This window comes from Sylvia atricapilla, chromosome 5 (genome assembly GCF_009819655.1).
Source record: "Sylvia atricapilla isolate bSylAtr1 chromosome 5, bSylAtr1.pri, whole genome shotgun sequence".
Classification (NCBI taxonomy): Eukaryota; Metazoa; Chordata; class Aves; order Passeriformes; family Sylviidae; genus Sylvia; species Sylvia atricapilla.
Genome location: NC_089144.1, coordinates 66,476,991 through 66,502,221, shown reverse-complemented (window position 1 = coordinate 66,502,221; position 25,231 = coordinate 66,476,991). Strand labels below are relative to the sequence as shown.

Below are 25,231 nucleotides of genomic sequence, written 5' to 3'. Positions count from 1 at the left end.
TAAGACTCCTTATGCAGGCTCTCTCATCAGGTGTTTAAGTTGAGGTGAGGCATCACTTGACTTAAGTCACTTGCTCAATATCACACTAACACAACAAGAACTGAGCAGCTTAGACGAAAACTTAGAACTTTCAGATCATCTTTCCTTTTCCCAAGTGTGCGCAGTTCAGCTTCATAGCACAAAATCAACTCAGCTTAGCTACTGAAATGAAAACTGACACCAGTCCAGGATGTAACTAAAATCTGGTTATAAACTGCAGCAGTTTCATTTTCTCCTGTGTAGCTGTCCCAGTTTCCACCCGTAAGCAATTTGGATTGCAACATTTAGCAGTTTAAAGGTGTATGAATTAACAGTTGCCTTTAGCATGGCATAAACAAAGCAGATGATGATATAGAGAGGAAAAAGCATTCAGTGAGTCTTGTTTTGGATGACCTACAAGAAGTCCTTCTGGCCACTTCAATGATCAGTAATAAAAGCCAGACTAATCCTACGTCAATGAAACTTTTATTCCTCCCACACCATAAAATTTTGTACATTTGCTATGGGTCAAATTGAGCCTTCTGTGAAACAAAGCCGTGCTAAGGACAAAGAGGATAGTGCCTGAGCAAATCTACCTGGCAAGAGGAATTTTGCTGCAGCATGTGATGGCTTATCCTGACTGCAAATATTCAACACAACTGAGAATGCAATTTTTAGGCACATGGCACATCTCAGACAGTTCTGCATATATGAAATACAACTCTCCTTGATCTTAGCTACAGATGTCAGATTTGGTAGTCCTCTACATCGCCTTTCCCTGGACCCCCGATAAACCTTTTTGGCTGAGCTGTTCCCACCCCCTTGCAGCACAAGGTAGTCACCTTGTTTTTGTTGTCCCACATTAGTCTTTGACCTATTCCTTCTTGTGTGGGAAGCTCTAAGCCAGTCCTAGTCCTGTGCCTTGTCCCATGCTCCCTATTCAAGCAGTCTGCCATCTCCTTATACCTACAGGCATCCAACTGCCCTTTCCTCTTCCTGGTACAAATGCTCTTTCATTTCTGCTTTTGACCTGGATTTCATCTCTTTTGTATGTGAATCTGGACTTTTTTCTCCTCCTTACTGTCCAGACATCACTGAGGGCAATGGATGTCCCTCAGAACAGAGACCAAATACAGGTTCTTGCTCTCAGCTCTACTGTCCAGTCAGAACCTGGCACGGAGGATTCAGAGGAAACAGTCACAGAAAACTCTGTCCATATCCCCTGCCTGCAGCATGCCCAACCCTGCTGTGTCACTGGGATATATATAATCTGGTCAGATGTATCCATGCACACTCCTAAGAAAGAGTATCCAGAGACCTGAGCCTCCTTAAAGTCAAAGCAAACACTATGGCAACGTGTAAGCCATTTTTTTTTTTGCATTATAATTTGCCTAATTTATCACCAGATTCGCAAAAGACATGTTTTTGGCCCAAAAGTCAGCTCCTGTTCTGAGGTATGGAGTATTTTTCATGAAGAGGTCATCAGAAATTTTGGGGTGGACAAACCTCCAACCTTTCCCCCAAGTTTCACTTTTTAAAAAAAAAGTGAGAAAATAAAAAAAGGGCATAACATTAAAAAAAAAAAATAAAAAAAATCCCAGTCCATGTGCTCCATGTGCTCCTCAATTTAATAATATTATTATATTGAGTTGAAAGCAGTATAATGGCAACTTTCAGGCAAGTAACAGGATGGTCTGCTAGCTCAGCATTTAATAACAATAACAGTTACAATAATAGAAACAACACAGCTGGAGGCATCAGGATTTCACCTCAAAACTGCCATATACCATCTGCTATTACTAGAGAAAGACTATGACATCACAAAATAGTAACTTTCAATTGCAGTTCTACAAATGAGGCTGTACTCTGGAAATTCAGCAGGAGAAAAGGGTACTCAAAGCATCAGCCTGACTGCAAGTTCAGGGCTATGATATTGAGTTGGAAGCTTCATTTGCATGCTATTTTTAGTCACTCAGAAATTGCTAATTTTGTTAGTAGTGTTTATACTGTGTGATACCTTGCTGGAACCTCGCTGTTTTCTGGCAGATACTGTAAGCTGGCATGCACAGGATTTTCCTCATATTAAGACTCTTTGGTTTTGCACAAAAGAAGTAACTAAGTAAAAACATACTTAGTATGTAAGCATGTGTGTTAAGGTATGGCTGGAGGTTTTTTTACACTGTTTCTTTGTATTGCTGATTTGAAAATTTGAGAAGAAAAACCTGAACACATCTCTTTTCCTCCTGTCTTTCCTCAAAGTCTTCTCTAATGGCAATGTACTGTCCTCTCCTTAAACTGAGTGGTATCAGTGATATGCTTCCCACTGATCTTGCTCCAGGGCTTTGGATCAAGAAACTTTAGATCAAGGCTTCACTAACAGGGGACACTCCATTCAACCTCCAGATTTAATGCTTTGGCAGAAGTACTTGGTGAGAAGCTGTCTGCAGGAAAGAAGTTTTACAAGAATGTTGAAAGGTTGAGTCTGTGCCTTGGTCTAAAGTCAGGCTTATAATAACTATCTCATAGAGAAACAATAGAGACTGGCGGGAAGATCTTGCTGAAATATTTTAGGCTTTAGAGTAGGTCCTTAGAATAAAATGCTGGATATAAGCATTAAAAGCCATTAGAAAATGTTCAGACTTGAAATTATTATAAGCTTTGCCTTTTTAGATTTCCCAAAAATCTTCTGCATTGCATCAAAATAAGAAAGAATGTGTGGGAAAGGGGAAATAGCACGGAATAACTAGGATGGAGTGACTAAGGACATGCTCTAAGGCCCACTCAAGTCAATAACTGTGTTTATAGGAGGATTTGGTTCATATTCTGAATTTTCCACCCAGAATCTGCAGAGAAGACAAAGGGATGATTGCAATACCAATTTGCAGAGAAGAGCCTCACTCCAGCACATATTGAGCAAGGGAGATTAGGGTACTGTTAGCTCATGGCAAGCTCCTGTTCTCAGCCTGTTCCTGCCAGGCAGAGGGTCTTGAATATTTTTAGGAAGGGATGAAGCATTCATGTACACATAGACATACATATATGCATTCTTACAGAAACAGAAAAATTATCCCCGTCCATGTTTTTTTTTGCCTCCAGTATTTCTGTTTCTGAGCCCCACCTGCTCTATACACTCCTATCTGCAATGCTGTGGAACATAGGAACAGTCCTGTTTGATGAAACTGAAGATCAGCGTCTGATTAGATCAGGACAATGCAGTACATTATCTGAAGATGGCCTTCAGACCTCTTAAAATTCATTCTGTGGTATTATACCTTGACAGCAAACATTAGGAAAGTACTGGTACTTCCACACGCACACAGACATAATATATATTTAAGCATACGTGCGTTCTCATGCATACACAGAGGAAGGGTGAGAGAGATTTAAATGAGGTCCAATTATCTTTTAAACTAACGCCCCTTTACATCTCTCTGGCACTGTTAAGAGTCCTTAAAAAGGGAAGATACATAATTTACTTTCATTTTAAGGCCATCTCTCGACTGATGAGAAGTGTAAGGGGGCCTTAGAGAAACAGAATCAGCCCAACAGTACCCACTGCCACACTTCCTTCTCGTGTTCTACAGATATTTGCATTACAAATAGAATGCCTTTATTACAGGTTGAATTGTAAATAAAACATCACTACAAATATTAAGCTGTAGAAAAGCAGTGGCTGGTATATTGGAACAAGACATTAAGGGTATCTTTGATATAGCCAGACTGGGAGTGAGACTCACTCCAAGCCACTGCTTCTTCCACAGCAGGGCTCAGTGCATTTAGTGCTCAAGTAATTTTCTTCAATTATAAACAGCAGAGCTGTTCTGGCATTTTTTCCACTGCTCCACAGTGCAGAGAAGCACAGGCAGCTGAAGGAGCACTTTTTACCCACATACACTGCCTAATGTAAGAAAGCCCTGTTGTGTTTTGGGGAGTCTCAGTTTAGGGCAAAAAGGAAAGATAATAGGAAAAGATAATTCAAACAGCAATTCCTACCCCATACATAACTGACTTAACAGATTTTATAGCCTTTTTATGTAACATAAATGTTTATAAATCCTAATGGAAGCCTATGAGTCTTGTCAGACTGAAGGTTCCCCAGGGCCAGCATCCCCTCTCCAGTGGTGAGCTGGCTGTCTCGGGGAGTGTAAAAGCTGGGTGAGTGTACCCTGAGGATTTCTCAAAACTCTAACCTAGACCTCAACTTGTGGTTCAAGGACTTTCAGCACCAAAGCTTAAGAGCTCCTGATTGATTTGCTTTCCAAGAAGAGGAATTTTTGAGAATATGTATACTTTTAGAAACATTGCCTCCTGCTCAAAGCTTCACCACATGGTGAGTGAAATGTCTTTGTTTTGAACCTACTTGCTATTTCCACTTCATGCCCCCTAATTCTTGTACGGGGAGGAATGACAGGAGTTTCCTCTTCACCTTATAAGCTGTTCTGCTTCTGAAGATAATCCTGCAACAGATCATGGGAATGTGCTGTATTTAAAAGGACACCTGTGACACTGTATATGCTACAGCAGATAGAGCAAGGGGGTTTTCAAGATAATCCTGTTCTTAGGGTCTCATAACTTCAAAGCTGAAACTTGTTTGGTATGTTCTACAATAAAAGGACATAGTCAAGTTTAGAGGGGAGTTTATATCAAGGGCCACTAATACAAATGTCTTCTCCTAAGTGACTACTCTGAGGTTTTCTGAAGTTGGATTTTTTCCTACATCTGACTGTTTCGATAGAAGGCTGGTAACGTTTTGGTTTCTCTTGGCAAATTAGGAATAACATATATTTTGTATGTCCAGCTCATTTTTTTTCCAGTGTCTTTTAGAAATGGAGGAACGAGTTACATTTCTTATTCAGATACAAACCATACCATATACCATATTGCATCCTACTTTACTTGAATAAGAAACAGGCTTGAACAGTCAGTCATTTCCAGTGTCTGTCACCCAGATAAAAGTTCACTAAAATGTGTTGTTTTAAACTTTAGGGACTGCCATTTACAGCAAGGACTTGCATTTGTTCTGCACTGCTCCCAAGGAACTTGTTGTCTGAATAAATCTGTTTGTTAAGGATTTATAGAGCTCTGGAAAACAGAGCAAGAAGCCTCTGACTGCATTCATGCTCTTTGAACCCACACAACATATTCTGAATTCAGTATAATTTTAACCTGCATTCTTAAAGTGTGATAAAGGTGTGTATTGTTGTCTTTCTTTTAATGTCTCAGTCACCTTTTTCTTCCTGTTCTTCCCTCTACTCTGTCTCTTGTTCCTTGATGTCTCCAAGGGTGAGGCTCTTAGTGATCTTTCATCACATTGAGTTCACTTGATTGTCTAAAAGCCTCTTGCAGAGGATTTTCTTTCTCCATGTGCTTTTGCTGTGGTGGTGCACTTGTCTTCCCTCTTTCTCATTCTTTCTCTTGCTTTCCCTCACCTCCTCATCTCTCCCAGTTAAGCCCCACTCCTTTCAGAAAACAGTGAGATGGAAAAATAAAGTGTCTGGGAAGCTGTGTCTTAGGTTAAAATACATCTATCCAATTTCTAAATGCTATTTCTAAAAATATGGGAATGGCATCTCCTGTGGTCATTTTCTTCACAGGCTAAATGGAAACGCTACCAGCCTCAATGATAATATTGATTGTCAATTACCTCTTAATTGCTAATGCGTACACGATACTGGCTTTGCTTAATTGATTTTTATATAGACAACGCTGCATATTTTAGAAATATCTTTCTGTGAATAAAGTGTTACAGATTCCTTCTTATTTCCTTTCAGAATATGTAGGCAAAACTGGTACTTGGTCTACAAATCTCCAAAGACCACATTATACACAAGGAGTTCATCTACATCTGGGTATAAACATTTCAGCTAACAGGTTTTTTTCTTTGGAATTGCGTGTACTAATGCACAAGCATACACATACACGTACATCTGTGAGTAAACACCCTTGATTTCAGTAATTTTCAGAAGATTTGCTTAGTCTGAAAGGTTCTGATTGCAAATTTTATGCAGACACACATAAATACTGCTTTGATTGGTTAAGGGATATACAGAAAAAACCTGCAGTCTCACAGCCTATGTGTACCTTGAAGCATTTGCTCATTCTCTAGTCTGCAGCATAGAAAAAAATCACAGACCTAAATCCAGCAGTCTTGGCATTTTTCTTTCTTCTTCATTATTTGTGCATTAGTATGTACTACACAAAACTGACATCACTGTATATTGAACAAATACACAGCAAGAAACAAGACCTCCTGGAAAATTATAGGTCTGCCATACTGAATCCAAAACAAAGCCCTAGCTACTAAGGAAAAAAAATTAACTCTACCCCAGCTGAAACCAGGACAAGGTTTAAGGGTGAGATTTACAAAATTGCCTAATGGAATAAGAGCCCAAGTCCTCATCTTTAGCTTGTGATGTTACCTCTGTTGGGGATTTTAAAAGGGCGAAGTAGACAAAAAAAACCAGCAAAACCCAGGGTAAAAATGAGATTAATACAATGGTTTTACAGGTGAGAAACTGAGGCACAGAGACATGAAATTATCTGCACAGTGTCACTCTGGGAATTTGAGCATTGCCTTTCATTCTCCTGATTTCCACTGCCCCGCACTGTCCCCACAATCAACTCCAACTCTTCAGGAATCCTGTGCCTTGTACAAACCACCTTTTGTATCATCAAGTCGTAGCCATCCCACTTACATTTTCACTGTTAACATCTGCTTCACTGGGGCAGCCAAAGAGTTCCCGTCTCAGCAAATTCCCATCATATTCCAGGAATGTCAGATAGAGGTTGCGGAAAAATTCCACATGCTTGTTTTTCACTCGCAGCTTCTTCGGTGAGTTCCAGTGAATCACCTCAGAGGGAAAAAAAGAGAAAAGACATCCTGCTGTTAGAATACAGATTTGCTTTATCGGCTCTTTTTAATGTGCGTTCAGTGTGCTTCCCTCTTAAAAACAGAAGAAAAAAACCCCACAAACTACCCAGATTATTTCCTTCTGTCTGTTTATAGGGAAAGCTTTGTCGTGTCTTCCACAAGTAACTGTATACACTGGAGGTGATGTGCTTGGACACTCTTCCATGATACCACCTGCACATTTGAGTGAGGGTGCTACTCTGTGTTGAGAAGCAGCACCTCGTAACTGCTTTCAGCAACTCTAATCATGGAGCTTACAGTTTATGGACTCTGCTGAAGAAGATGGAAGGACAAGGGACGCAGCAATGTAGGTATTAAACATTAATCTCAGATTTCCACATGACTTTTTCTGCTAATGAAATTGATTCTCCGTTTCAGGCCAGGCAGCCTCTTTCCTCACTAGGTATTAAGAGAAGGCAGCTTGAAATTAATTCCTATACCCATTTAAATAGTTCCAAAAGGACTGAATTTAATCTGACTTCCTTTTTGCCATTGCTTCCTTTAAACAAGACTGATCTCCGTTGCATTAACACAACACAATGATGCAGTACAACTCCTCACCCTCTGAGTTTCAATTTCCAGCAGATATTTATTCTCTGCTAATGGGACATGACTGTCACAGTGGCCTAGACTTAAACTGTAATGCTGGCATAAAGGACCTGATTCTCATTTGCATTGATGCAAATTTGCACTGCTGCTGGTGTGAATGGGAATAGGGCTCTAAGGAAAACCCAAGAGGGAGTCGATAGTGGCTTGCAGGAATGATTTCATTTTACAGAGGCTGAATTTTTAGACAAAAGAAAAAAAAATCACTGAATACTTTGTATTCCTTTTTGTTCCTGTGACTTCTAAAGAGGGCAAAAACAAGAGTCTCCCTTGGGAATGTTTCCAAACTGGAAGTTCTGGGAACTCTCTGAATCTATGAAGTTGACTGCGTGAGGACACCGTGTCAGTCGCACGGAGCGCAGAGCTGCGGCACCATGGTCAGCTTTGCTCTGCACATCACAGCTCAGGGAGGGAGCACACCGAGCTGAGGCACAGCACACACAGCAGGAGCAGCCCCGAGAAGATAAACGCAGTTCCCTTGGTGTCAGCAACACAGCTTCCTCCACAGGAACATGGAGTTCTCTGAAACCACGGTGTTTGTTGCCCAGGGAGTGGACTGGATGAGGAAAGAGCAGCGTGCAGCCTGAATTCTCTCCGGACTACAGCAAACAACACAGTCCCTCCACTGAGTATTTATACTGCCATAAACACTATGGCACTCTATTTTACCTACCTAAAACCCCACGAAATATTTCCTGCTAAGAAAAGCTTTATTCATTCCTGGGATTTCACTGCTAAGCCTACTAGGATGTCAGAAAACCATACAAGCACTGTCAAAAAAAACCAAACAAACCTGTAGGGAAAGAGGATAATTTCAGATGTTGGAAAATTGCTTTTTCCAGTTATAGGAACACCCTAAATAGAAAAATACTATGCATCTACACACTGCATAAATTTGGGAAATTATTTGGACCAAATTACTTGGTGTAGATATTTGTCCCAGGTAACGCTACATTCTTTGCTGGTTTTACGTTTGTCCAGATGTTCACAAGTGTAGCATAACTGTGCAGCAACATGTTGCTGCATCATGTGGTGAAAACACAGACCACCACAGAAATGAAAAGAGCTTTGGGTAGGTAAGGGAATAAACTTAAGATAACAGATTTTCTCCACTGAAAAACAGACCTTCAAAATCTCCTTTCTTTGAAAAGAACTTGATGTATTTCCTCCATTGTATTTAACTGCAGCAATAGGCTTTAATGCTTGAAACAAATCTCAGCAATTGAACCCTACCTCAGGGAAATGGGCACGAGTAACAGAAGCACAGGGCTGAAGGAACGTAAAGGCTACTTAACAGTTTTACAAGTTACCAGCGTGCATTTTCCATAGAATGGAAACTGTCTGCTGGTAACTTGTACTTATTTAAGAGTGGATCAAAGAAAGCTACGAAGGTGGCAAATGGGATGAAAATACTTGTTAAGAAAACCCTTTTGTGTGCTTTCCATATTGCTGCTATCCTTCATGTGCTTCCTGTTGGATACTCATAAGCATCCTCATCTTTGCAAGCATCCTAATGCTGCTGAGCACTCTGAGCAGCCAGAGACCTGGGGACCATGGACACCAACATGGCTAATGATGATAACCTCAGAAACTCGCACAGGACAGGCTCCTCAGTACCACAGGAAATTCCCATCAACACACCGAGTGTCACAACACATCCAGGCATTTGCTGATGTCTCCACCCAGTTGTGTGGGAGATGATATCAAACCCAGACAACTGCAGTTGTCAGTGCAGAGGCTCTCTGCTGCTGTGCTTCAGGATCTGTTGTGTGTGTAAAAGCTGCTAAGTGTCAAGGGGCTTAGCTGGTGGTTCAGATCCGATCAGATTTCAAACGGGTCAGGATGCTGCAGGTACACTGATGTCGGAAGCTTGGAATGAACCGAGAAAAGCTGAATGGAGCTGATGACTACCCAAAAAAGTTGATTTTTTAATCAAGAAGGATAGCACATGCCAATGTGTACTAAAATGATGTGCTAAAAAACATCAAGGAACTATGCAACCATCTAGACGACCTGAGGTAGAAAAACCACAAAACATGTCTAGCAAAAAGCAGGCTGCTTTTCCAATGTAACACAATCAGGTAAATACTTGCTATGTGATATACAAAAGCATACAAATGAACAGCAAGTTACAAAAAGCAACATGACCCTTAACCATTGATATACGATACTACATCCAAAGACCATATTCTTTTTTATGTCAGCCCACAAACTCACATTCAGTTCTGGCTGTCTGATGGTCTATTGCACCATCAGCTACAGCAGAATCTGTGCAGGCCAAGACACTCTTGTGCAGACTGTCATGGGCATCACTGAGGTACATGATGAAGACTGCACAGGTAAAGCTACGGCCACTGCATTAGACTTTACTGTGCACAACATAAATTGATTGGAGAAATGAAGAAGATTAGTTGGCAAGAGACTACAAGGAAATCAGAAAAAAAATATCACTTTATATATAACATATATAAATATATTTAAATTATAAATATATTATAAAATATAATATATATTTATAGCAGTTTGAAGACTGTTATCTCCACATTAAAAAGAGGAAGTGAATCTAGAAAATCTCATTACTCCAACATCCCTCTTCCAAGGCACCATAATACTTCTAGTTTCTAAGCTATTCCAAAGTTCTGCTGACTTAGAGAGGAAACTGCAGCTAGAAATCATTCCAGTGTCATTATCTGGGTAGACACCTCAGGAACAATGCTCGCCTTCTGGCTGACCTATGGATCCTTCCCACTCTTGATCCCAGCCTCCTGAGAGCTACGAGAAAATACACTTCCTTAATCTTCATTTGGCAGTTTCAGCACTGAAAGATCAGAACTTAACACTCCACATCTATTTAACACTTGGTTAGTCGTCATTAAGCAATTTGGCACTATCCACATTTCTGTTAATAACATCCTAGTTAATCAGCAGCCATCACCACCCCCTGATTACACACAGCTGGCCTCCTGGAGCACTTCCATACGCTTGTGGCCTAAAACAGGCTAACTGCACCCACAGTTCCCATTTATTCCCCAGGTTCTGACTGAAGGCACTCAAATGATGACACAGTGGGAGCCTCACGGACTAGCAGTGGGATCTGAGATGGGAAGGGAGTGAGGTTGTTATACGCTGGGGGAGTCTAGGAGGGCTCTAAGAACAGTTATCTGGATAGAAATATACTGAAAACAAAAATCTGAGCAAACCTCCTTACATTACCATCTGCATTTAATCTCTGGGGAGATTAAGTATTTCAAATGTGATGTTCAAACCACTAAAAAATAAGTTTGAATACAACATTATTTCTATAGACACCTTTAACCATTTTTTTCCCTGAAGCATTTTGTCGCTTAGAAAGAAGTATTTAGCCAAATATTTCCTTATCAACAATCTCTTCCATTTTTTTTACCCAAAGACACATCTTGATAATTTCTCACTCTGGTTCAGCCCTCCCAGAATCAGAGAGCACAGGATATCCTGTATAATTATATACCTGCTTTCCAGGCTGAAGGGCAAGAAATAAGAATAATTTAAGCTTAAATTTAAGCTTAAAGAAGTTTAATTTTGCAAGGCACTGAACAGATATCCTTTATTAAGCCCATGAGCACATCACGATTTAGGTAAACAAGTGGTATTTTTAAACAGGAAGGTTTCCTGCTAAAAAACTAGACTCCTTTCTTAGGCAACCAGACACTTCCCACTGAATTCAGTAGGAGTTAAACATTTGGCAAATCTGCACAGTAAAGCCACCTATATGTGTCACTTTAATGCCATCTCAATTGGCTTTTTTAGAAGTTTAAATATGCCCAAAATCACACTGCAAATATGCTCCACATGTGTAACTTATGCCTCGATTAGAGATGTCTGGAAACTCTATATTTAAACTGTGTTTTATCAGAAATGAACGGTTTAATAAAATAACCAATTTTCCTGAAAAAGGTTTGTATACTTCATTAAAATGTCATCACAGAGATTTTAATGTGGTATTACTGAACGACACAAGTGGAAGAGACTCAGGTTGGAGTAGTCAGCAACCCTAAGGTCCAGGCAGTGCTTTTTGGACGTGGGACTCAAATTCCTGCCCTGCCTAGTTTGGTGCCCGTGGTCCCAGGCATTACATTACATCCCTGCTTACTGCCACTGCTGTATGGCACTGAACAGACAGGCTATCCCTGCACCATACTTTTCAAAGGTCTTTATTTGTCCTCTGAAGGATTCTTCAACTTCTTTTCCTTCATCTTCTGTGCCAGTGTTTAAGGAGAGGCCTCCTGCCTGCAAAAACACTCCTATAAACACATGGTGCTTCTGTTTGGCAAGACAGAAGCACCTGACTGACTCCAATGCTCACTCAAATGAGGGGTATTGTTTAACCCTCCCAAACCCTCACTCCTCTCATTGCAGCTCTTCCTTCATTGGCATAAAAGGTTCAAGGCTGCAGAATGCCAGAAGTGCTGCAAATTCGAGTGGAAGTGCTCAGACAACACCGGCTCAGGGACTGGAACACAGAGAGGTGAAATGGGTCATGTCTGAGGCTGAGCTGAAATCATGGATTACAGTTATGGAAAAGAAGCCAGAACCTTATCTAGTGCACGTAAAACTCCATAGTTTCAATATCTTTTCCCATATTCAGCAGTTAAAGAACTGGCAGCACTGTTTAAAATTCTTTATACAATTAAAAAATAAAAAAGTCATAGATCAATTATAGTTGTATTTGGAAATTATGAAAATTCTAGTTCTATAAATAAACCAGCTGGTTACATATATGAGTCTCACAAAAAATTAATAAATGTCATTACCCCAAGTTAAAAATTTCACTCTTAAAATCACCCAAGTTAGTCAGTTCCATGGCATTTGATATAAATGGTACAACACAACAGCTGATAACAAGGTACATTCCGTATTTTGTGGTAAGACTGGAATGAGAAACAAGGTAAAACAAACCTCCAGGGTAAGAGGGAAAGAAGGACAGATTTTGAAGTTTGCACTGAGGATAAAGAAGGATAGCACAGGAAAGAAGGAAGTGAATGGGGAGATTTCAATTCAAAGGTGAAGCTGACTCAGTCAAGTGTTCCTCAGCCGAATCAGAGTGCATTCCTCCTGTCAGACTAAAGATGCTGATTTAATTCCATTTAGCCTCAAAGTCCATTGGAGTTGAGGATTTTCATCTCTTATACACAGCATTGTGTCATATGTTTAAACTTCAGTAAGCAAGTCATCCCAGTGTGGAGGGCATTCCCAGGGAGGACACAGTGAATTGAAGAACACAAGTTCCCGATAAGGAATTTATGAGCTTCATTATTTATCTGCTGGTTTAGTATCAGCAGTATTCAAAACCAGTTTGAAAAGCCATCAATAGCTTGCAAAGCATTTTTCCATGTTGGAGTGTGTGTATATTCTAATAACTTGATACATTCCCATTGAAGACTCCAGCATTTGATTTTTGTGATTGTGAATTACCAGATTGTCTCTATGTAAATAGCATTTGTATCCTTGGCAACAAGACTTTATGACTGACTCATTCAATGAGGTCATGATTCATTGTCACAGGTATCAAAATTAATTACCTTCTTTCACAGTACTTTTCCTGCCATTTGGTTTGTGCCAAATCATAGATAGTAACTGAGATTTCCTTACAGACAGCAACAAACTACTAACCAAGACGCAAGCAAAAGCAGGGACTAACCCAGCAAAAGCAATGCATAAATGAACTTTAGATTCAGACTGATCCCCCGCCAAAAAAAAAAAACAACCCAAAAACCAAACCAAAAAAACAAACACAAAAAATCCCAGAAAAAAACCACCCAACCCCCCCAAACCAAAAAAACCCCTCTAAAACCACCAAAAACCCCCAAACAAACAAACATAAAGAAACCCAAAAACCCCTCAAAACCAGAGAAACCCAAAAATCAATTAAATGGATAGACATTCAACTTAACTTAAAAAGAGAAAAAGGTGATTAGAACCCTCTTCAGGCAATATGAAATATTCAAATGCTCCCTTAGCCTTGCATAAATGTGAACAAAGCAGCAAAGAAAGGTCTGCACACACACACACACACAGAGATCCCTGAACAGCCCTCAGCCCCGGTGGTCCAAGTTTACTTGACAGAATGCTGTGCATAAGAGATGAAAAATCCTCAACTCCAATGGACTTTGAGGCTAGATGGAATTAAATCCGCATCTTTAGTCTGACAGGAGGAATGCACTCTGATTCGGCTGAGGAACACTTGACTGAGTCAGCTTCACCTTTGAATTGAAATCTCCCCATTCACTTCCTTCTTTCCTGTGCTATCCTTCTTTATCCTCAGTGCAAACTTCAAAATCTGTCCTTCTTTCCCTCTTACCCTGGAGGTTTGTTTTACCTTGTTTCTCATTCCAGTCTTACCACAAAATACGGAATGTACCTTGTTATCAGCTGTTGTGTTGTACCATTTATATCAAATGCCATGGAACTGACTAACTTGGGTGATTTTAAGAGTGAAATTTTTAACTTGGGGTAATGACATTTATTAATTTTTTGTGAGACTCATATATGTAACCAGCTGGTTTATTTATAGAACTAGAATTTTCATAATTTCCCAATTTCCAACTATAATTGATCTATGACCTTTTTTTTTTTTTTTTTTTTTAATTGTGTAAAGAATTTTAAACAGTGCTGCCTGGGGGCCAGTTCTTTAACTGCTCAATATGGGAAAAGATGTTGAAACCATGGAGTTTTACGTGCACTAGATAAGGTTCTGGCCTCTCTTTCAAGGCAAAGAACTTCAGAACTTCAGCCCTGATTTAGTTTGTAAAGGATAATTTTAGTAGTGTGAGTAAGTCCAGCTCAGCTGAAGAAACTGCTTATGTGTCTGCAACCCTTGTTGAGTTAAAATATCTCAGACTAGAAAATCAGGAAAGAGCATTAGCCATCTTAGACCTCATTGCCTATGCTGTAATGGAACTGACAGCGTGACACAATATACAACAACAACCAAGCCTGAATTACAGTTGTAAAAACAAATTTGTTAATTGACAAGAAAGAAGAATTTCATTTGTTTGTAAAATACTTCTGTCAAATGCTTACTTGTGGGTGTTATATACGAGTTAGATGTCCCACACCTGAGGAAGATTAGTTACTATAGTCACTGGGCTCAGAAGATCAGATGTCTGCTCTGAGGTGAGCTCCACTAGCCTCCAAACCCACTCATAAAGATTACACTTTGGCTGTGTAAATCCAGATGTACAGCAACACTGAAAGCACCTTACAGTTATCCTGTCTGCCCATCAGCTGCCTTGCCAAGAGGATATCTTCTGTAGGTCTGTGTTTTACCTGCCACTCCTATATGCATACTGCAGAGCCCCTATGGTGACCCAAAGGGTATTCAGGCCATGGAACCAAACCAGTATCTTTTCCTCATGTAAATGGCTGTGTCTTCACCTTGTGCTGAGCCAAATCTGACTGTCTCAGTTATATAAATTAATCTCACCCTCTAATTCACAGCAAAATACTGTTATATGTCACAGGTGGGAGGCATATTTTTCTGAAGTTCATCTTTTAGGAAACATTTTCCCTGTTACACATCTTTCTGCTTCAGGCCCTGCAATCGCTGTCATACATGATTCACCACACGAATGCAGTGCTAAAATCTCTACCAGCACTTTGTTACAAGGCATAAAATCATGATGCTTTGAAAGTACCTGTGTTGATCCTGCTATACAAACAGATATTATAAACCATTTAGTGATTAGTGTACTGACAGAATAGTGATTTAACTTTTAAAGCTGGCCTCAATGGATCACACCTGAACAGTCAGTTGTGAATACTTAATATATGAAATTCAATCAATGATAGCTCGTTTTGACAGGTCAGTTAACCCATGTAGAGGAACTTCAGTCTCTTGGAAGAATAGCTTTTGCAATCAATGCGTTGAGAGTGATTGATTTTCTACATTCATCCAGTATCTGGTGTTCATATTGAACACTCCTGCTGTTACTCTACAAATTGCTACAAAGGAAAACTTGGTTAGATTTAGAATATATGTTGTACAAAGAGAGTGGCCAAACTCTGAAACATGGGGCAAGGAAGCATGTGAAATCTCAGTGTTTGGAGATTCAACACTCATCTGTACAAGGTGCTGAGCAACGGGGTCTATGTTGGTCCTGGATTAAGTGGGGTTTGGATGGTCTCCAGATGGCCCATGCAACCTTTTCCATAGTTTTGTGCCTTTTTTTCTTTTTTTAAAATCTCATGTACCTTCTCAAAACTTTAACCTAAATATACAAACCTTGACTGAATTTTAAAATCAGTCACCAAAAACTATCTAATATTTACTATGCTGTGATGCCACTAGTCCACTCTGATAGAATCTACTGCTGCATAATCTTACTCTACACCTGGACAAAGTTCAATCAAGCTTCAATTCTAAACTCTCTGCATGCTACATGCAAGTCTTTGAGTCTGGTATTTCAAAACGGCCACAGCACAATTGATGTTCATTTGCCCATGTCTATTAAAATTCATCCTGCTTTTATATTCTACTTGTTAGTAGTGAAAATAGTGCTATTAAACTGACACTGTAGCTTTATTTCACTAAATTAACAGGCTTTTACTCAGCCTTTTTTTTTTTTTTTCAAGAGAAAACCTGGAAAAATGAGTGGCAACATGAGTGGGTATGGCTGGGTTAAGTGTATGCACAGGCTAAGTCTGAAGTGAGTCTTTACATTTCTGCTAATGCATTTCTAGCTAGGGTCTTCCAATCCTCTCTGTGAATTTCTCTGTTAGATGATGTTCAGTAAAGAGTTTCAAACTAGTCCAGTACAAAAAGGAAAGGTTTTTGTATTCTTTGTCTAGGCAGAGCTATGACCTGGGTCAGCAATAAGAATTCAGTAGTAAGCTGCACTGGCACAGGTGGCAGGTACAGAATGTAAGAAGGCAAAGCACTTTAACACCTTGCCAAACCTCAAAGCAGCACCTGTATTTACTTGAATTTTTTAGTAGTAGTCAAAATGTACAAAGCCAAAGTCACATTTCCCTTCCCTGTTTGGGTATCTTTATAAATGATATGTGTTAGTTTTCCCCCTACTTAAGGCAGTTCATCTTTCTCTGACAGCAGCCCTTCATTCTCTGTCCCAAAGGACACCACCCATCCAACCTCCTGTGCAACATACCTTTAGGTCAGACACATCTCTGTAGCACTGCTCAGAACGGGTGTGATCAGAAAGCTGTACATTCCAGAAACATGGGAGCTGGTAGACAAGGAAGGGATTTTGTTTGATGACTGCATTGAAGATATCCTAGCAGAAAAAAAGAACAGAGAAACATTTGGGTATGTTGTTTCTACTTCGTGAGGTGATCTCAACTCCTCCCCCAGCTGACTGTCCTCCTCCACCATCACAGGCAGAAATTCCAGTGGTGATGAAAGGTGAGGTCTGTAAACCTTTCTCCATAATTCTGTTTCCTTGGAGGGCGCTGTTAATCTAAGGGGTGATATACAGATCGGACAAGAGGAAAAAGCTCTCCTGATGTACAGAGCTAAGTGACTCCAGCAGTTTTCATTCATCCTGTACTGCTGGCATGAGGTGTGGTGCCTGTTCTAGCCACCAGGGAGAGTAACAGGCAGTAAACCACACAGTGCCTGCTGGTACAAAGTACAGCACCACTTTTTAATGAAGAGAAAGAAAGTTAATCTGGCAGCTACACTGGTTCAAGGTGAATTACTAGATGTGACTTTAGCTAGCACTTCACTGTTGCAACGAGTACTCCAGGTACTTTATGGGGAAGGGAAGCAGGACACACCTGCAGACCAGCCTACGCTATGAGGGACAGAAAGTGTTTTGCCCCTAAGCAGCAGCTCTGTTAGAGGAGTTACAAAGACAATCAGAAGGTAAGGTAGACACAAGACACAAGCAGCCTTTCTCTGCTCTGCAAAATTCTGCTTCATTGCAGGTATTAGACAGTGACTCAGGACCTGACTGAAAACACAGTGAAGTCGCAAGAATCATCGTAATAAACCTCAGCAGCTTTTAGATTACCCTGCAAAGATGTTGTAGAAAGTGCACATCTCCATGTGCACAGTAAGAAGTGTGCTTCCTTTGTGGTGACTGGTCAGGAGCCAGATCTAGCTCAGAAGGAGAACAAATATGTAAATATGATGCTGTATTGAGTTAACACATTCAAGCTGTTGAGCAGGAATTATTGGTTCAGGTCTAGTATTACATTAACAGGGTCTCTGGGTTTAAACTAAGAGCTGCCGAGAAGCAGAAATTGAAAAACTGTATTTCTGTGTTTAGGCACACTATTTCTTCCTTTGGCCTCAGTTTCCTATCTGTGGCAGGGAGACAGCAGCACTTGTGTCTTTATAGGGCTGTTGTGGCAAGGAGTATATTAAAAGACATCTGGGACTCATCTGCCAGAAACAGTAAAGACATGTCAGGAGACTTAAAACTGAAGTCTGATTAGACAATATCCAGTGTGAAAAGACATAGTTTATTTGGACTTCTGGTGTCTGGAGAGTTCTGTGTTAAAGATGGGAGGACAGAAAACGAGAGCTTGAAAACCCCTTTTGTCTCTCTTATGAATCATCTGAGCAGAGGAAGTAAAAATGTCAGTGTAGTAAGAAGAACCTTGTGACTAAATCTCTGTTCTCTTCCGCATTTTCCCCAGAATGATTCAACAGATGGCGACTACAGGCACAACAGCTTTCCCACATCTCACCCCCTTTCCCTTTCTCTCCTTCCTTAACCCATGGCTCAGTGGCTGTCCCACAGTCCTGCAGTGTGGTACTCACCTGGTCAGCCAGGGAAGTGGACAGCATGCTCATCAGCTCCCGCTCCGCTGTGAGTCTCCACATCTGCTCCCACTTCATCTTCCGCAACTTATCGAGAAGCAGCAAGATCACCCCTGCAGAGAAACACGGGCCAGAGACAACGAGAGCTCATGATGTCGCGTGCCAGCCAAGGCTCACCCTGCCCACGTGCTGAACAGCAGCTAAAACAGGACATGAAGTTATCTGACACACCTTCAAACTCCTCTGAGGAACAGATTATCAACGCTGGTTACAACCTAGACCTTGAGTGGGCCTGCCATTAGGGCACCAACTATTCACAAAACAGGATCCTCAACTTGGAAACTGTAGGTGGAAAGAAAGGTACCTCAGCTGCACTGTCATTCCTCAGCTGCCTTTTGTCTGGCCAAAATTCCTAGTGTACAAGGGACAACAGCAGAAGCAATGAAGCTGGACTGAAACATCAGCAAAACCTTTCCTATGGTGTCTTTAAAAAAAAATGTGCTTGAAAAATGAATTCAGAAAGGCTTAGACAAGACTGCTGTCATGGGGGATGAATGAAGACTGAAGGACCACAAAGAAGAAGCATTGACAAACAGCTGACAGAAACCGTCTAGTAATAGCAACGATGGGTTCTGTGTTGTTTCACATCTTCATTAGTGGACAGAGGAAGTAAACACAACAGTAATGGCATCTGCAAATGACATTTAACAAAAGGTCTTACAAAAAAAAATCTCACGGCAACTGCAGAGAACCATAGCAGCTACACAGAAGAATACGAAATGACAAAAAGCAGGCGCTGGGAAAAGCTGCCTCAGGGAGTCCAAGTTGATAAAACTAAAAGTAATGAGAAAAAGAAAGGAAATGTAGTCTGAATGCTTAAGAAAAATTCTTCTAAAACCGCTGCAGTGAAATAAACTAAAAATGGCAGATAAAATAGTTTATTTCATGAGTCTTTCCAAATCAGACTACACCAGGATTAGAAAATGTACCTGGAAAAGTGCTGCACTGATTGCTAGAGGACATAGGTGGTTTCAGTTCCTTCCTATATTTAGTTTCTGTGACATGGCAAGTTTCTTTCTAGTAAGACCTGGCATTGCTATGAATAAAAAGAAAACCTCTCCTGGCAGTGAATTTTGTGGCCTATTTTAGTTGTGTTTTTCCATTTCAGTCCATCTGGTTCCCAAGGATGCTGGAACCTGTACTGGAGAGATCCCCTTTCATCTTCAGTCAACCTTTTTGCTTCCAGCTGCTGGATTGGAAAGGAAGGTGTCGTCACAACACGCTACAGTTAATTTGTGCCAGTGTGTTTTCTTCTCTCCAGCATAAGGAAAGCCTGTATGGAGCATGTAGTGCGTGTGCAGGAAGTTCTAAGAGAGCCATTATGCATTGTCTGAAATTCTACATCAGCGTGAAGCAGGTTCCTTGTGCTGCAGCAATAAACTGGGTGGGAGATCTCCTCTCTGGCAAAGGATTTTTTCCAGCTGGCAAGAACTGTCAGCTTTGCACTGAAATGCAGCTCAGAAGGTTCTTTATTAAGAAAAATAAAGAATAATGGTAAGATTCAGTTAACTGTAATAGAATAGTTTCTATAATTTATAGACAGTAAACCAATTTTTCTTAATTTCTCTAAGCTGAGGAGGAAAAAGAGAAATGTTTTAACATGTGCAGTGTTCTCTGATTTTTTTTGAGTTCCACTCTTATGCTAGCAGCAGATTATGGCATTGCAGCTAACAAGATTATGGTGTCCTGAGGGGCTGTCATGGTAGCATCTGAGAGTAAAAGAGGCAGATGGAGTGGAAAACTGGAATATATGTGAGAAAGGATGTACTAAATTATATTAAATAATGGCTATTGAAAATATGCACAAAGTTTTAATGTTTCACTGTTGAAACTCATTTCAATGTGATTTCTATTTTAATTCACCTACAGGCTTGGGTTTAACACCTTTGTACAGTTTCTGTTTAGGCTTCTAATTTACTCCTGCCATAAAAATACTGCTGGAGAATATTTATAGCAAGTTTAAATATTTACTCCTTAGTATTCTGAGAATAAGATATTTCTACTAAGAAAATACTTTAGTACTATTCACTTAGTGTTATTAAGTCCACAAGCAAAGCAAAATCATGTGTTTTGGGAACTTTTAAAACAGGTCACGCAGAGGAAAAATTACTCTTTTTCAGAACAGTGAACTTCAGGTTCTCTCCTATATTGTTGTGTTGCCAAAAGGAAACATAACAAATGAACTAACTTCAAGCTGCACAATTAGTTTGTAGGCAAATAAGGAAGGAAAATATTTGCCTCAGGATCTGCTTCCCTCAGAATCAAACTGGCTGAAATTTCAGACTAAATTCAAGATGACATGCAGCTGAATGTAAGTGGAAAAGGGACTCATTCTCATCTGCTGTGCTGGAGGAAGAAGAGACTGAAGGAAAAACAAGAAATCAAAGGAATATTTTATTAACATCTGGCCCCAGGCTGTGGGACTTCTGATCTTTTGAGAAGTGCAGCATATTCCTGCCCTAACTTACCTGAGAAAAACAGGAGGAAAGCTTGGCAGCAAAGGAACAAAAAGAGAAAAGTGGCAATCTAAACATCTCATGAGTATTATGATCAGCCACAGAACACCTTATTTCCCTTGTCCTGAGGAAATAGCTCAGGCACATCGAGACATGTAAAATATCTCAAAGATCTTGGAGAAAAAGAATGTTTTATTACTAAATTTGTGGAAAACGTCCTAGTCTAGTTATAACTTGAATGGCATTTGTCTCCTGCTGCTTTATGAGATTTTGCTTGAACTACCCAAATTTGACAGATTCTGAATTGCTCAAACAGGCAAACAAACAAACAAACAAAGCAGTTTCTCAAAATGTCATTTAAGGACACACAAAAAACCCAGCTCCAAAAACAAAACAAAAAATTTCCCCCAAACAGAAAAAAAGTAATTTGGTGGATAAATTGAATAAGACAGGGCAATAAACCAGAATTAGCATATTTGGATTAAAATGTTTCAGTTGGAAAGCACTGCAAATTTTTTTGGTAGGTTTTAAAACCCAACTTGCTCTAAAATAATTTTCATCTCAAAATTGATACAAATGAAAAATCTTATTGAAAATTTTTACAAAATCTGAAAGAGAAAATAAACTTTCTATTTTGGGTCCAACCAAACTTTGGGAGTCACCTGAATTTTTTGTCCGTTTCTGTCCTTTTCCTGTTTTTTGATTCAACCTAAACCAACTTTTTTGTTCTTCCAATGTTTCCACCGAGCAACAGTTTCTAGAAATGCTTTAAGGCACGTCAGCAAATTTGTTCTTCTTTTTTGTTTGTTTGTTTTTGTTGATCTGCTCCAGAAATTTATTTCATTTTCCTGAACAGTAAATTTAAAGTCTGCAGAAAGATCAGCAATTTCCCCTGGAATGCTACCAAGTATCCCACCTCTAGCTTCAGGAACAAAGACTATGGCTCTTCCTCAAACTCTGAGAGGAATATATAGTAGAGCTGGAAGTAATAAACAACATTTTAAGACAGAACAGAATCACTTACAGAAGTTAGAGTAAAGCAGGACAAGCTTTCAAACTCAAATCAATTTATTACAATGGGCCTTTTAAGGTGCCTGAAAAAAACACTCAGAGCTGTGGGGGGAAGAAAATGTAGCTGCTAAGAAGTCATTTTCTGTCTGATCTTGCCTGTTCCTTTTGGGGGGAACAGGACACTTTTGTGAGCCTTTAAGGCCATGCCATCTTATGTGAGTAGCACGTCAGAGCCTATTCTTGTCAGGTTTTTAAAAATTCCTCTTGAAATTAGGCCTGCAACAGTGAACCATCCGGACAAAAAACAAGTAGATATCATCATAATAATACTTGAAACAGACAGGTAAGACACGCTTCAAAATATATCATAAAGCAATAGTGAGTTTCTAAAAAAATGATGGATTTTGCAACAGTTAAGCAGCACACTGAAGACTGCACACCAAAACACTGAGTCTGAAATGCTGTAAGAAATAATGTTAAACAGGCTTGAAATAATGCAGATTTTGTAATAAATATCTGACCCAGATATTTAGGGCACGTAACCTACCATGTTTTGTGAAACAGATTTGGCACCAACAATTTGAATTCAGTTTTAGGTGCTATAAAAGAGACTTACAGCTCTGCTCTCCCAGGAGAAGCTCTATGATAGTGCTGACTGCTGAGTGCTCTAGCAAATACCTACACAACTTCTTTTAATTCTGATTTATTGTACCTGACGTGACTGGGAACGGTCCCAGCGTGTAATGTTAGGAATGTGACTATGTCTTTGCTGATCAGGGCTCCAATGACCAGTTTTGATTAAGAACTAACTACATTTGGAATCCACTGAGCCATAGCTCCATACCACTGAGTGTGGCCTCTGTTTTCCACCCAGAGTATCAAGAGCAAACAGAAAAGCACTATATGGCTGTTAAGGATTAGAACATTAAATTAAAGCTATAACTCTAAAACAAACCACTGCATGCATTTTAAAGTTTACATCTTTGTGTGGATAAAATTCACTGCATTTATTTCACCTGGTTTATAGACTATCTGTTGCTCATAATTTGACCAGCCATATCATTAATGTAATAAAGCTACATTTGTCTATAGCTTTTAACATGATAGGACTGTATTTGTCATTCTAGCACATTTCTGGAGCATCTTGATACATTATTTAACTATGAATTTACATGCACCAGGCTTCTTTTCCTCAAAAATGCTTTTCACAGTCTAAAAAACCCAAACAAATAAAAACTCGCAGGGATGCACAATGTGTTCATTCGGAATAAATGACGATTCCACATCTGAACTTTTCTCTAAGAAAACTGAACAGGGCAGAGAAGCTGTTTTGAAACAAAGTGTGCGTCCCTCCAGGCACGGTGACAGAATGCAATAGCCTTTGTTTTCTCTGCACATGTATTGAAAGTGAAGTTGTCATAGAGTGCATTTTGAAATGTGCAGTCACTCCACACGTTTGTTGTGTGGGAAGGCTGGTTCCTCCTGAAGCACTATAAACATTTTGTTTACACTTCCTGATGACCATTTAATGAAATAGAAAACTTTTACTTTCTTTATTTTCCTCTTCCCAAGTATGCTACTTTTCCTTAGGCAGAATTAAGAGGAATGTTTTACTCAAGCACAGTTCTAACTTCTTATTATAGAGCTGCTCAGTGTAGCTCAGAATGTCCCAATTTTCTGTTTCTTTACTGGTTAGATGCTATTCTTCCTTAGCAATTTGGAAGAAGATAAACATGTTTTCCATCTTCTGTTTAATGACTTACACTTCTGGGGGAAATTCTCCGACTTCCCTAAAGCCCCAAAGCTGCTATAGAAGAATTTCCTTGATTCCAGAGTCTAGAAGGTCCTGAGGAGAGGAATCATAAGCCACAAGACTTAAGCAGGTCTGTGGAGGAAAACCTCTGCTGCTAGAGACCATCCAGCTAAGTAATGCTCTCTCCTCTTATCTCCCAGAGTCTTGTGAAGAGCACCAACAATTCCACAGGCGTCTCAGAGGTCAGCAAGGAAACATCATCTCTAGACCTGAAGAAATTTGTCTCCTCTCACACAGATTTCAAGCAGTATAAAGTACCAAGCAATAGAAATTCATGCACTTAGCCTAAATTGCTGAAAAGATTTGCCTAGCATGGAAAACAACATGGCTGGCAAATAATAAAAAATACTAGAAAAGTAAAAAATAGAAACTAGGGGTTATTTCCAGCTGCTGTACTTGCTTAGGCATCAAGAAAGACATTAAGGATAGTAACCTTTCTCAAAACCCTGTACCTCTGAACCTCTGCAAAGGGTTATTGGAGACAAAAACCATCTGTGAGGAAGCTCCTTACATGGCTTAAAAAATCTCCTGTTTCCTCACAGCCTTTGAAGCCTTGTGAGTATATAGCATGGAGAAATTACATTTTATGGGCAAAAAAGAAATAGTCCAGGGAGTTCTCATCTGGTAAACTACAGAAATGGCTTCTAAGAAGGGAAAAAACCCTCTAAGAGGCACATGGTTAAAATCTCTTAAAATTCAAAAGACTGGGAAAGTTTTTGCCGAGCAGTTTTAAACCTCAGATAACACACGCTAGCTCCAGACCTGCAAAGGGAGAGAGGAGAGAGGCTTCAGCCTTTATCTACTGTAGCACAATGGCAGTGGCCACATGAAGTGGAGATCTGTCCTAAAGACATCTCACACCACTGCCACGTACAAGGATCACCTAACACTCCTCCATGTGCACCGCTGCACGTGTCTGAAAGACACCATGAAGGTGCCAAATGTGCCCACTAGTGACAGGACAGCCAGGTACACATCTCACTATAAAGCATTTTGAAAAGTGATATTTTAAAAGAAAAGTGATATTGGGTGGGGGACAGGTCTGAATATGGAAAATTTCTACAAAGTTTTAAAGAACTTTCCTCTCTTCAATACTAAAATTGCGGTAAGTTCTTACATGTAAAATTAGCTGTGGTTTCATTTGCCTGGGTGCTTAGGTGGCTTCAACAGGAAAACAAAAGGTCCTGATTAATACTTATTTAGGTGATAAAATCAGAAAGGAAAAGTTTTTGTTCTTGCATAAAAGAGGTCATAGGATTTTTCAACATCAGTTTGGGGTCTCCTAGAGCATAACTTCTAGAAAAAAATCAGTCTTTATTAAAAAATTTACAATAATGGAGAGTCTACCACAAACTTTGATGAGTTATTCCAAAGCATAATCGTCCTGACGAGGGGTGCTTCCCTTATTCTAATCTGAACATCTCTTTGAACTTTTAGTCATTTGATCTTGCTGAATCTTTGCTAAATTGGCAAGCCCTCTATTAAGAAATGTTATTTTCTCCTCCAAATATGAATAACCTAGGATCAAATTATCCTTTTACTTGCTCTTAGATAAGCTCTTGGAGCCATTTTTCCAGACTTCATGGGAAATTTTC

The 25,231-nt window shown here is 39.8% G+C and overlaps 1 protein-coding gene across 1 annotated transcript in view; it reads right to left on the bottom strand.

The window, feature by feature from the left end:
• Nucleotides 1-25,231, bottom strand: part of LARGE1 (LARGE xylosyl- and glucuronyltransferase 1) — a 277,165-nt gene that overhangs the window by 25,408 nt on the left and 226,526 nt on the right. Inside the window, exons 8-10 of the mRNA XM_066319909.1 lie at nt 18,297-18,409; nt 16,678-16,803; nt 6,714-6,869 (exon numbers count right to left, since the gene is read on the bottom strand). Of these exons, the coding sequence (XP_066176006.1) occupies nt 6,714-6,869; nt 16,678-16,803; nt 18,297-18,409 (395 nt within the window). The remainder of the gene's footprint in view (nt 1-6,713; nt 6,870-16,677; nt 16,804-18,296; nt 18,410-25,231) is intronic.